This window comes from Stegastes partitus, unplaced genomic scaffold, assembly GCF_000690725.1.
Source record: "Stegastes partitus isolate 25-593 unplaced genomic scaffold, Stegastes_partitus-1.0.2 Scaffold202, whole genome shotgun sequence".
Classification (NCBI taxonomy): Eukaryota; Metazoa; Chordata; class Actinopteri; family Pomacentridae; genus Stegastes; species Stegastes partitus.
This window is the reverse complement of record NW_007577933.1, coordinates 641186-655120: the sequence shown is the minus strand read 5'-3', so window position 1 is coordinate 655120 and position 13935 is coordinate 641186. Positions and strand designations below refer to the sequence as shown.

Genomic DNA, 13935 nt, shown 5'->3' with positions numbered 1-13935 from the left:
GTATTGTGACCGCCTAATCACATGGCTCATGGCTCATTAGCAACCCAAGACTCAAATGCCTCCAGGTGTGAATGATTGTGAAACTGCCCGGTGATTGGATAATTCACAATGTTAATGGTGGTGAAACTCTCTGAGGAAAAATATCAAGCCTGCATTGCAAGTACCTAATAAGTAGTGTCGTAGGCCCCATTTCGTTCGAAGTGACCGTTGCACTTTCACATGGCTTCTTTTGAAGCGTCTTTGTCATAAGTGAACAATAACGCACTTTGGTTCTTTCATAAATTTATCATAGTCTGGAGCTATAATGAAAATTGCTAGGCCGAAAATATACATACAGCATTACTCATATTTGGTTTGCATGTTCTCCCCGTGCAGCGTGGGTTCTCTCCGGGTTCTCCGGCTTCCTCCCACACAGTCCAAAAAAATGTTGAGGTTAATTGGTGATTCTAAATTGTCCGTAGGTGGGAATGTGAGTGTGCTTGGTTGTCTGTCTCTAAATGTGGCCCTGTGACAGACTGGCGACCTGTCCAGGGTGTCCCCTGCCTTCGCCCTAAGTCAGCTGGGATAGGCTCCAGCCCCCCCGCGACCCTAATGAGGATTAAGCGGTGTATAGATAATGGATGGATTACTCATATTTGGTTACATTTTTCTTGGCCAGCCCCAGAGCATAATACTTCCACTACCATGCTGAACAGTAGGTATGGTTTCCTTGGGGTAAGAGGCTTCACCTTCTCTCTGACAAACATTTTTGGCCAAATAGCTCATTTTCTGTTTCATCTGACCACAGCACTTTCCTCCAGAAGGCCTGTTTTTTTGTTTTTTTCTACCCATGTCATCAGTTGAGTCTTAAGATGCTATTCTGGAAGAAGGGCTTCTTTCTTGCATGACAGCCTCTCAACTCATGCCAATGTAAAACACACCTGACTGTGGACACTGAACCTTGTGTGCCAGCAGCTTTCAGTTCATTGCAGACCTGCGTTTAGTGATTATTGGTTGACTGTTTACCATCCTGACCAATTGTCTCGCTGCGGCAGGTGATACCTTTTTTTTCTCCTGATTGTGGCAATGACACAACAGTGCCATGCACTTTATACTTACAAACAACTGTATGTACAGATGGTTTTGGGATCTGTAGCTGCTTTGACGTGGCTCCATATGAACTTCCTGACTATTTGTTCAAGTCAGTGATTGGCTCTTTTACATCTGTGCTGAGCTCCTTTGACCTTCCCTTTGACCTTCCCATTGCATTTGTGGTTAAGTCCAATGAATGCATCAAACAAAAAACCGCCTACTTTTTTGACTTGGTTAGAGTAGTCACCAGCTGTAGTTAATCATAACCACTTATGAGAAGTTAAGAGTATGTCAACTTTTGTTCACAACTGTAAGTGCTTTTCTCCTGGCCATTTCCCCACTAGAACTGAGGTGAATAAGTCACTCACAACAATGTGCAAGTTGCAACTGTGGTTTTAAATCTTGAGTTAGATTTTACTGCCTTCTGTAAGGTTGGTGTCAGAAATAACCAAATTTAGGCAAAAATGTTAGAAATTCTGACTAGAGCCAAGGTGGAATTGCAGACAATTACCACAGCACAGACTTGTCTTTAATAGAACAGTAGCTTTCAAATCCACTGAATCATTTTGCAATAGAAACTAAAATAATGTTGCAGAATAAATGCTACATTTTGTCAGTTTACTGTTGTATTTTACACCCATTTAGAGGAACTGCTGTTTAAGGCACTTCTGCAGTGGCTCCAACTTTTAACCATGGTGGTCATACAGATGGTTTTCATCATAAGTATGTATGATAGCTGTGGAAAAAGTACATGAATTCAAATTACTCAGACTTTTTATTAAACCCCATACATTCCATTCATTCAGCAGGGAACAGGCAATAACATATTCAGACAAAAAAAATATAATACAAAATGAGGTACAACAGAATCACAACAAGAGCTGTAAAAAAAAAAAAAAAAGTTTTTGAAAAGAAAAAAAAATCTCAGATTTGTGGAATGAGCACAAGGGAAGAGGGTAGGCCACATAATGTCCAATACATTCTGCCACCATGACCTATTACATCCTATTCTCATCTGTCTGCCATGTGTCCTGCAAAGTAAAAGAATTATGCTCATTTCACAAAACACCTGGTTGGATAACAAAAAAGACAGTGCATGCATGTACACATATTGGATGTGAGAGAGCACATTAGTTTTTGTGCAAACATGTTGAGATCTCACACAAACAGGCTTAGCTACACAATTTACACACACATACATGTCGAGCAGGACAGACCAATAGCTGTCGCACATGCAGCTGAGAGACTGAAGACACTTCATAGGTTTAACAAACAAACAGATACGCTGTAAATCTCCAAAAAAAAACATTAAAGGGCAAACCACACAAATCTAATTTAAGTTACAGTCTTGCATGCTGGCTGTGGTGAACATTAAATCTGTGGACATTTGGGTGGTGAGGAGCACATTCTGTGACTTGCAGCAGATGGTCTTAGCACTTCCCCCTCATCATCTTAAGGCAGTTAGGATGAGAGTGTTCATGTTTATTTGCTTCACAAGTGTTCATATTGTTCAAAGTTGAGCTGAAAAAAGGTGTGGGAGAAAAAAAAGGAATCATGCCAAAAATCAATCAAGCAAACAACTTCCAGAAATGTTCCAATCCACTGTCTAAGAAATTATTGTCACTTAAAATAAGATGGGTATTACATTCATTTCAATTAGCAGTTAAGGCAAACTTTCTACCATGAGTCAATGACAAACAAAAAAAAGTTTTACTATTTTTAATAGTTCTCCAGTGTTATCTAATATTTGTCATATTTAGGGGTTTCATTCAAAATGAAAAAAAAAAAAAAAGATCAAAGCAACTCTGTTCTCATCTTAATAGAAAAAAGGGGATGAACAAAATGGATATCTGTACTAAAACTGGAGAACAGTCACATCCTTACTATTTCTACATGGACTTAAAATTAACCATAAAGTGCCATGAATGTCTTTTCCCCATCCACACCAGGTAATTGCTGGAAATAGACATCAACTCAAAATAAAGTAGTTAAATAAGTTTTGGCTTCTTCTGGGGGACTTAACATCACCACGTCAACTGAGAGAATTAAGGACATGTAATTGCATGTTGTTTTTTTTATCTGCACCGCTGCTTTGTACAAGCATGGTCATGTCAGGGTATATTTGGGATGCACAACAATAAATAGAAAAGAAAACAAACAAACAAACAACAAAAAAACCATCATAGTAATAAATCACACAGCTAATCTAAAAGGAATGCTAACCCTCAAGTACGGGGGATTTCTGGTACTCATTGTAACAGTGTTCCCATTTTCACTGCTGTTCGTGTGGTATGAATGTACTTCAGTGTGTTTGGAGAAGCACACAAATTACATGTGTGTGTATGTGTTCAACTTAACAGTTTTGCTAATGCGTATTGTGGAGGAGTGTTATTGAGGGTTACAGGTTAGTGTAAGCTTGGGAAAAATCTTCGTGGCTTCGGTTGTGCCCACTCACACACATGCACATGCATGCACGTGTGTTCTCTAACTGAGAAGCTCCAGGTATGTGACAGGCACTTTTCCTTTCTGGTTTCCTCTCTCTCCAATCAGCCAATCAGAGTCCATTCCCGGCACTGTGTAAACTGTAATAAGCTGAAACACAGAAAACATGCAAACTTTTAAGATTATCATCATTAAAATTGTGCAGTCACAACAAAGGTCAACAAGCACAAAACACTTTACCCTCTGAACCCCAAAACACGCCATTGGGTATGAAAGGTAGATTTTTTAAAAAATTTATCAATTTAAATGTCAAGATTACACCTGCAGACACAGCTTGGCTCTCTCTGGAATGCCAAGCGAGGGGGCAAACCAGGTAACAAGCACTCTTTTGTTTAAATTCTAGACCTAATCCCACCACAAAACTGCCACCTTGGACACTATACAGAACGGGAAAACCCACTCGTTCTCAGGAAGAACCACCATTAATGTCACAATACAATACACGCTACACACCATTTATCAGAACCAGAGCCTGTAAAAACAGAATGAGATTTCATCAACAATCCCTTTACTCTACAAGTCTTATTTAAATATTTGGTCATGTAAAAAATTTAAAAAAAATCTGTGATCCCAAGCCCAACTGAGTAGCCATAACTGACTCGGCCACAACTAGCAATCATACAACAAGAATTCAGAGAGTTTTCAGGTGAACTGTAGGCTGAGCAATAAAATAAATGCAGAATTGCTCACAAACAGTATACAGAGGACAAAGTTGTTGGAATATACATTCAGCATGGACAAATATCTTTCCTGGGTTGATGAGTGGAACAGTTTTGGTTTACATACACGCACGCACGCACGCACGCACGCACGCACAAATTCAACTTTTGTTAAGTCTTTTGGGATTATTTATAGAATTATAATTAAGATAGGCTGCATTAAAGACATTTTGAGTTCTCTCTCTTTTCTAGTCATGGTTGTGTTGTTTTTATAGCAGTGCAGGACTTTAAATTGAGGTGAAAAATGAGCCCACAGTGAGTAAAAATGTAACAGGAGCAAAAAACACCCTAAAACTATTTGGGCTTTAGAAGGGTAAACACTGATTACAGCCCACATGGAGGTCCCCATTCCATATATGGAGATGGTCCTATATTTATATTCCATGTATACGCATGGAGTGTAGTCCATGTGGACTCTTGTGAACTTGGATAAATGATAAAATGTGTGTCACACTTGTGGATAACACAGGCCTTATTCAGATATGTGTTTCCCTTATTTAGCCCAACTTCACTGGTAAAAATGGGTTGGCCAAGATAATTGCTAACTACAGGTTCTACAGGAACTATCACTAACAGAATTCAAAAAAATGTGTTTGGAATGAAGACATTATTACTGCCCACACTGAGACATTTCCTCCCTACAAGAAACATCTGGTCCACTTGGCTTTAGGTGGTGTTGAACTGTAAGTGGCATGAAGAAAACAAAACCAAAAAAGACTGAAAGTAATTAAAGCTGAGTAAGTGACTCAACAGAAACTTCTAGTGAAAAGGTCACACATATTTTTGCTAAAAAAAAACTCCAACAACACTACAGAGGAAATAGCTAACCGAAAGCCAAGCCACGCTACCAACGTCAGCAGATCTTTAACTCAGTTAAGATTTTTTGCATTACATATTTCGTCTACTGTATCATGTTTTATTATAATAAACACAATAAACATTCCAATGTTGATCAAAGTCCTGTCAGATTTTTTTTTACTAGCTCTGAATCACAATCATCGTGTTTTATCAGGCATCTCCATCCTTTGAAATTTTCCAAAAGCATGGAACCACTTAAAAAAAAAAAACAGCTTCTCATAATTTCCTTTTCACAAATCAGTGTAACCCATACCTTCCATTAACAAGTAAAAGACACACAGGAACCCAAAACATTTATCTTCATCAGACTGAAAGGCACTGCACTTGTCATCACCCTCTCCCACTTAAAGAGAAGTCTGGGTGAATTGAGGTTGGTTGTATTCATTATAGCGTGACGAGTTTTTCCATTCTCAGGAAGCTGGTCAGACAATTTTCTTAGAAATGTAGCATTCTGAAGACAATATAACTTTCAGAAAAAAGTGTAGAGTAATTTTTTTCTGTGTCAAAGGTTTAATTCATCCTCTGGGATTTATAATGTAACTAAAAAACACAAATTGCGGTGAATACTTTTTATAAGTAGATGTAAAAACGTCTGTTACCTCCATACTCTAGTGATGCAATAAGCCTACAGGCCTTTTTAGCCATGGGATACAGAGCACTGCTGCATCATCAGTCTGGTAAAGTGACAGCACACTGTCATTCACACACAGTACAACATTGTTTGTCATGATATTCGTCATAGACATGAGATTAGACACTAGTAAGTCATGTATAATACCAAGTACTCATAAACAAAAGACTAAATCTGAACTAATAGCAGCACCAAATTGTTTATAATTTTCTAAACACAGTAAATTCTGCTAATCTTTCTACTATTGTACTAACACTAAGATAAAAAATATCCAGACTGCTGTGATGGTGCTCAGGATCCAACTTGAGAATGCTGCATAACAAATGATTTAATTGCTTCTGTTAAACTGTGACTCATCTGTCTAAGTCAAGTACACAGTGTGACCTGTGGTTAGATCCTGACTAATCATTTCTACATGTTGTGGATAGTTTATCATTCTAAGTATTTATTGACGTCATTGCTGTTGTTCCATGTGCAGAAATATGCACAGCTCTCTTGCTATAAAGAGGTTTATAAGGATCCTGCTACTGCTTCATGCAGCAGGTATTACACAGGAAAGACACCTACAAACAGCTGGAAGCAGCAAACTAAACCTTAGTCCCTATTTTGGTAAAGCCTGTATTACAGTTGTTATAGGTAAGTCTCATTAATTCAACCTGTTTTGTCTCCATGGCAGTTAAGTTCTATTTTTATGGAAATTTCAGTTTGTATATGTACACTTTGATTTACAACTTTATTGGCTGAATCTCTGACACTGTGAGTAGAAATATAATGCACCAAAACCTGTAAAAATAAATAACTAAATAAAAAATGCTATGACAGTAATCTGTCACTATGGTGGTGTATTAAAAGGCTGGCACTTATCACATGAGCAAGCAATGCAGTGCCACATCTGCCAATCTGTGTACTTTTGCTAGTTCGCTAAACAAAACTATTCTCAAGCTTGGCTGTTTGAGTCCTGGATGTGTGTTCCAAGAAGTGGCCCTCTTTACACTATCCTTTGAATTTCTTCTCTCCTGTTTACAGTCAAAGTAAGAAGTCTACACACACTTAGGTTGAAGTCATTAAAACGAAATTATTAACCCTGTCTTTAAGTTTCAACTTAGTACTCCGAGAGCATCTACTTTATATACTTTATACTAGATGGATGGACATGCTGAACCTCATTATGCTTGGACGAAAAAGGGTGAGGCCTGTGAGAAATGAAGCATGGTGGTGGCAGCATCATGTTGTCGGGGTGCTTGCAGCAGGAGAGACTGATGAGCTTCATATGAAATGTGGCATCATGAGGAATGAAAATTCCGTGGCTATGTTAAATTTGCATTTGGGCTTCCACAAAAAAGTTAAAGCTTGATCACAAATGTCTCCTCCAAATGAACAATGTCCTAAAGCATCCTTCTTAAGTTGTGGCATAATGGCCCTAAGGTAAGCTAGGTCAAGGTACTCAAGTGACCTTGCAAAGCTCTGACCTCAATTCAATAGAAAAATTGTCGGCAGAACTGATAAAGCATGGAACCCTACAAACAAACCTGACTTAGTCCCATCTGATCTGTTAGGTGGAATGGACCAAAACTCCAGCAACTTATTTGTAAAAACTTGCAGAAGGCTACGCAAATCTTTTGGCCCAACTTAAACAATTTAAAGACAATGCCACCAAATATTAAGAAAGTGTATGTAAACGTCTGACTTACTAGGAATAAAAGAAATAAAAGCTAAGGTGATCATTCACTCCACTATTATTCTGACATTTGACATACTTAAAATAAAGTAAGGATTCTAACTTCCCTGGGTCGGAATATTTACTCGGATTAAATGTCAGGATATGTTAAAAAAAAAAAAGAAAAAAAAAAAAAGAGTTCAAATGTATTTGGCTAAGCTGCATTCAAACTTCTAACTTCAACTAGACAATACGAGCTTAACACCAAAGAAAACAACACCCAACAATTGTTGGCTCATTAATGCAACATTACAGAGAACCCCAGACTCTGAGTGTTTCAGAAAGGCGTGTCTTAATACCTACCTGTCTTAATCAATACTGTTTCATAAAATTTAAGTACAGTATCACATACAAGACTGCTAAGATCTTCATCCTTCCCTATGTTCCCAAAGTTCTTAAAAACAAAAACAGTGCTGACTTTCTTCAGGGCTTCCAACAAGGTTCTATAGCAGCAGTGGGTGACCCAGTGAAGGCCACTACTCCACTACCACTACTAATCGTCATCTTATACTAGTACTTCTCACCTCATCAGCTAGCAGGGAGAGCTCACTGGAGTCTGCAGCATCGTAATCGTAAAGGACTTTGGCCTTGCGGGTTCCAGTAGCTGGTGCTTGAACTTCCTCAATCTTCAGTGTATCTGTCTCCACAGGGCTGGTGTTGCCATCTGAAGCAGAGCCTGGAGTGGCCATAGTGTGGGTGGAGTTCAGTGCAAAAGCATTGGGAAGCCTGAGGGAATGTAGGCAGATATGGTCTGAAAATCCAGTACATATAGAATACAAATGTATAAAAATGACAAGCCAAAAAAAAAAATCCTAAAACACCATCAACACTCAACTTGAAATCTGGTATACGTCAGTTCATACAAGTATGAGCTGTAACCCCAGTACAGCTAGACCGGACCATGTAATAAAACATACAGTATGAAGCTGCAGACTGAAGACATGATTTACAATGTGTTTAAAAACTGGTTCCTGGCCCAAATAAAGTTGCAATAAAATTTAAAGCGTCAAACACATTAAGGGCCACACTGTAAATGTGCAGTGTGTTAGCTCTTGGGCACATTTGTTTTTCTTCGCCAGCCTTTTGTGTACTACTAATATGTTAGGCTGGATGCATCTTACTATCATTCTGCTACAGGGTAAAAATGCTCTGGCTTGTTTGTATTTCTTTAAATACACAACATTTCTTGAAGCACAATTACAACCATCAGGGGTAGAGCTAAGCAAAAGATGCACCTTCAGTTTTCCTTTAAAACTTTGGGGGAATACGTCATGATCTAAACTCTTGTCAAAACTTGAAATTCAAAGTGTGATAGGTTGCTGCGCAGAGGTTGTTGTAGAGGTTGTTTTCCTTAGTGCAGTAAATTTTGAAAACAGTAGCACACAGACAGTGGAAAGAGAAGGAAAATTGGCCTGAAATAAGCATTCAATGGCAGGCTTATACCTACAGCCTACATCCAGTGAGTCAGTACGAAACAACTGGCTGCAGTGAAAAATAAAGCAAAGAGTGTCTAGTCTAATAAATCTGACATAGATATGTACAGCAAAATATAAAAACAACAGCTCAATGAAAGAAAGACATGCTTCTTCAGGAAATTATCCTTAATTTCTGCAAGCTGAACACAGTTTTTTGCACCTCTCCTCCCACCTGTGCACTGTGCACACTGAGATGGACACTAAATTACCAGGTAACTGGACAAGGTGAATGACATGGGTCAGAAACACACGAGATTGTCAGAGCACTGGTTGCTCAGGTCATTGTACCCTTACAAACAGGATGGAAAAGCCAGCAAAGAACTTAATCGCATTCTGCTCTTAAAGAGAAAAATAACTTAACATAACTTTAATGTCTCTGGGAAACATCACAAAGTTGGTGATTGTGTGAGTTAGAAAACACATACACACAGAAAGATAAATTGCCGCAGCACACAGGACAAACAGTGTACTCACACATCCTCATCAGAACTGAGAGCATGAGACAGTAAAAATGATTTGTCATGATTTGACAAAACCAAACATAATAAAAGTGGACTGACAACCTCACTGGTACAAAGATATTTTTTAAAATTATGTAATAATAATAATAATAATAATAATAATAATAATAATAATAATACACTTATCAAATACTAAATCAGACATTGACCAGAATTCACTTTATATCTATTTTATGTAGAGTATATATCTGTACATCCCCACACACTATGTAATGTCTTGATCATACTAATTATCAAAAAGTGACTCATCATTAAAAGCTAATCAAGTACAAAATTCATGTTTTGCCCACATTTAGCTTATTCAATACAATTAAAACAAAAACATAAGCAATGCAATTTTTCAGAATTTGAATCACAAATAAACATAAGCAAATTATCTGAATGAAAACTAAAATGTTACTGTATATTTTATATATTTTATATTATTTCATGCTGCTGGTCTTATTGTGCTTGTTCTTATACAACAAAAATAATTGAATTAATCAGGTTGTAATAATATTGGAATGGAATGGAACTATAAAGCTTTTCCACAGAACATAAATCAGATGTGATTAAACAGAACACAAAACATTATTTATCTTCCTGTTTACAGTTATTGTTCGGTTTTGTTGCTCTGTTATATCATACACGTCATCTTTTTACTATCATGCTTTGTTGAGCAACATTTGCAGATTTGAGATACGATATTACAGAGAGGAATGACAAAACAAAGAGCTGCCATAGTGAGCTGCTTAGGCAAAGAGCTGCAGGCCACAAGTACCTAGCACATTTCGGGTGAAGTCAAACAACATATGACTATGCTGTTTCTGTAAAATAGAAAAGCACTTAGCTGTAATGTATCATGGACTGAACATGTTACTGGAAAAAATGCACATCATGCACAGAAAGCACAAACTGTTAGGTCGATTTTAGGCATTTCAGTTGATATATTCCTTAGTGACCTAATTTAGTACTAGTTAATTGTTAACATCCTAACTGAAATGATTGACCTAGAGACCTACAGCTTGGGTACACAGGGCACAAGCTGTCAGCTTGTCAGGTCATTTTCTACACATAAAGATGAATGACTATTCCCAGTAAAGTAGTAAAGCCCTATAACTCAAACCATTCATTCATATCATCTCTTATCTGGCTCTCACCTTCCCAGTTCTTTCTGTAGTTCTTGCATGTGGAAATGACACTGCTTATAATAGGCTGCTTGGGCCTCCACAAACTCATTCAGGCAGCGTAAGTGATTCACCTGAAAATTAAAACGACAGTCATTCTTAAACAAACCTGGAAAAAAACAAGAAATCAGATCTTAAGTAGCTATAGGTACAATACAGTATTACCAGCAAAATGTATTCAAAGTATTACACGTAAAAGTACTCATGCAGAAGAAGAGTTTTTTTGATGGTTTTATATTAATATTTATTATAAAGATTGTTATTTCTGTTACATTTCGTATGTGTGAGTGTGCAAGAAGACTTTTACTGTTGGAGCAAATCTGAGCTGTCCTACAAACTGTTGGGTTGTTTCATCTGGACAACTTCATCCAGATAAAGCAGAACATAAAGAATATAATTAAGTCTGAAAAACTTTTTTGTTTTTTAAACAAGTGATCAGTTCTGCCACTGCAGTAGAACTGCTCCACTATTACCAGGTGACTTACAGCTTGCTAACAAGCAATGCAATAGTCAAACAAATGCCTCTTTCCTGGATGCCAGAATTTGCAGAACAGCCCAGTCTCCTTCAAAATTTCTATAAAAGGATGAGATGTGGAGGAGGTAGATTGATTTTATGAAGAGCCACACTGATGGAAAACTGAAATCACCCCCTGCACCCTGCTCTGCAGTGCTTATTTCACACCGGGTATTTTCACAAACTTTTATTAAAGACAACTGAGATTCACAGATAATCTGCTTCTGACTCCCTCCTCAACCTTCACCCTCCTGTCCTTCCAACACTTGATGTCATCGTTGGCAGCAAAGGCTTTTCAATGAATCTAAGTTGCTGCAAATCACTACAAAGTAACAAAAATATTCTTTATCCAAAGTTGTAGATTTCAAATCTAACCTGTTTGCTTTAGTTAAAATGATTTCAAATCAAATCAGTTTTCACTGTTATTTTAGATAATATGGGCCTTTACATATTTTATTTTATTTTATTCATTTATACAACTTTGTAATAAAGTCATATATACTTGGCTATTTTTTTAATCATTCAAATTTGGCAGGAGTGATTAATTACAGGGGCTGCAAGGTGTCTCGGTGGTTAGTATTGTTGCCTCGCAGCAAGAAGGTCGCCGGTTCACGTCCCGTTGAGGACACCCGAGATCTTTCTGTGTGGAGTTTGCATGTTCTCCCCGTGCAGCGTGGGTTCTCTCCGGGTTCTCTGGCTTCCTCCCACAGTCCAAAAACATGTTGAGGTTAATTGGTGATTCTAAATTGTCCGTAGGTGTGAATGTGAGTGTGCTTGGTTGTCTGTCTCTAAGTGTAGCCCTGTGATAGACTGGTGACCTGTCCAGGGTGTCCCCTGCCTTCGCCCTAAGTCAGCTGGGATAGGCTCCAGTCCCCCCGCGACCCTAATGAGGATTAAGCGTTGTATTGATAATGGATGGATGGATTCATTACGGTTTTCTGTGGAGTGATGAACTCAAAATGCATTCATTACTGCTTTATGGTGACTTTTAGTAACAGCATTTACATGATTCAATTTCTGTAACTTCAGAAAGTATGCTTCAAACAAAAATATCACAGCACAATAAAATGTAAACACCACTCTTCCACTTTATAGTTTAACATAAAACCTGAATGCGTAATATAGTGAAGTGAAATAAATTACTACAAGCAGACTTCAGACTGATTTAAAAAAAAAAAAAAAAAAGACAGCCCATTACCAACAGGCATGAGATAAAAGTGAATAAATGTAGCAACCATAAACAACAATAGAACATCCACTACTAAAGTTCATTAGGTCAAAGTTTGAAAATCATGCTGATGTGGTTAGTGAAGGTTATTCCTTTCCCTATATAAAATACAAGTAAAAATGAGTGTGACGCTGACAGAAGTGGTGAAGGTGTGTGTGGTTGACATACATGTGTACTACTGATGCCCTCCAAAAGCAGCCGTGTAACCTCTGCTTGGCGATCAAACTCTGTTTGGGCCACTCGGAGCTCATGTTCCGCCTAAAACAACAAGAACAATATTACTGACATCTTTCCTTCATACCCCTCAGAATGCTTGCTACACCTAATGTCTAGTATTCATTCTGCAGACATACTCAAAGATAAGGACAGCTGATAAACATAATAGGCAGACAACATTGTAAAAATTAATCTGACATGCTGTGTATTCAGTCACATGATAACATTCAACTTTCAGTCAAAAAGTTGAATGTCATCATGTCTCAGCACCATCAGAAGACACAACTTAGATATAAATTATACAAAGGAGCAATTATGAGGGAGGATTTCAAAGTAGTTGTGAAACTGATAGATTCAGAGGTATGGATCCATAATATGCCTTTAACAAAGTGTTTGTGAGATGTTGCAACTGTGTGCTGTTATCTCTATTACTTTTGTACAATTGAGTGTGTTTAAAAGTATGATTAAGCGCGGCCAGTTGAAACTATATAAAATGCTTGTTAGACATGGTTGAAAAACGCATGTTACGACCTAGCCTGTTTGAAGCATTATGAGGAATTGATGCTGAAAAATAGACAGTAGGACAAAGTTTGCAACATTGCTGTACTTACTTTCTCTACTTCCTCAGTCCAGAGCTAACAGAACAAAACAAAGACAAAAAAAGAAGCAGAGAAAAATGGAAGTTATAACAAAAAGGTCTTCATTAGTGTCACATTGAATCAGCGGCTAAGCTCATTACTAAATAAATTGTATTGTTTATTCTCTGTAGCATGTGCCCTGAATAGTGGAAGGCATGAATAGAGAATAGAATGCAATTTGATGGTAAATGCCTGAGTAAATGTAGAAACCCTGGTTTTGAGACAACTTTATCTGACCTTATATTTACACTGACATGTCATTTGGGTAGTACTCCATTATTCAGCTTCACTTTTTCTGAAGAGAAAACGATTAAATATTGGCTTAATGCAGACATACTTGTATCTTTAGTTGGTCAATAAAGAGGTTACTTGACCACTGAAATACCAATTTTGAAGTAATTTAGAAATAAGACTAACCTGCTATACAGTTAGGGTCAGATGTTTACATACACTTTGCATATATTATACATATAATATTACATTTTTTTTTCATAGATTCATAAGAGAGAGAGAGAGAGCTATATATATATATGGCATGCCGTTTAGGAAATTATATATATATGTAACAGTCTGAATATATGGAATGAAACTCTGAATATATTGAATGAAAGTCTGAATATATGGAATGAAAGTCTGAATAAATTGAATGAAAGTCTGAATATATGGAATGAAAGTCTGA

At 37.4% G+C, this 13935-nt stretch overlaps 1 protein-coding gene across 1 annotated transcript in view; it reads right to left on the bottom strand.

The window, feature by feature from the left end:
* Positions 1–1827: 1827 nt before the first annotated feature.
* Positions 1828–13935, bottom strand: part of LOC103356473 (SH3 domain containing GRB2 like, endophilin B2) — a 34235-nt gene continuing 22127 nt past the window's right edge. Inside the window, exons 7-11 of the mRNA XM_008280623.1 lie at positions 13230–13253; positions 12571–12660; positions 10634–10734; positions 8023–8224; positions 1828–3663 (exon numbers count right to left, since the gene is read on the bottom strand). Coding sequence (XP_008278845.1) covers positions 3556–3663; positions 8023–8224; positions 10634–10734; positions 12571–12660; positions 13230–13253 — 525 coding nt within the window. The 3' untranslated portion in view covers positions 1828–3555. The remainder of the gene's footprint in view (positions 3664–8022; positions 8225–10633; positions 10735–12570; positions 12661–13229; positions 13254–13935) is intronic.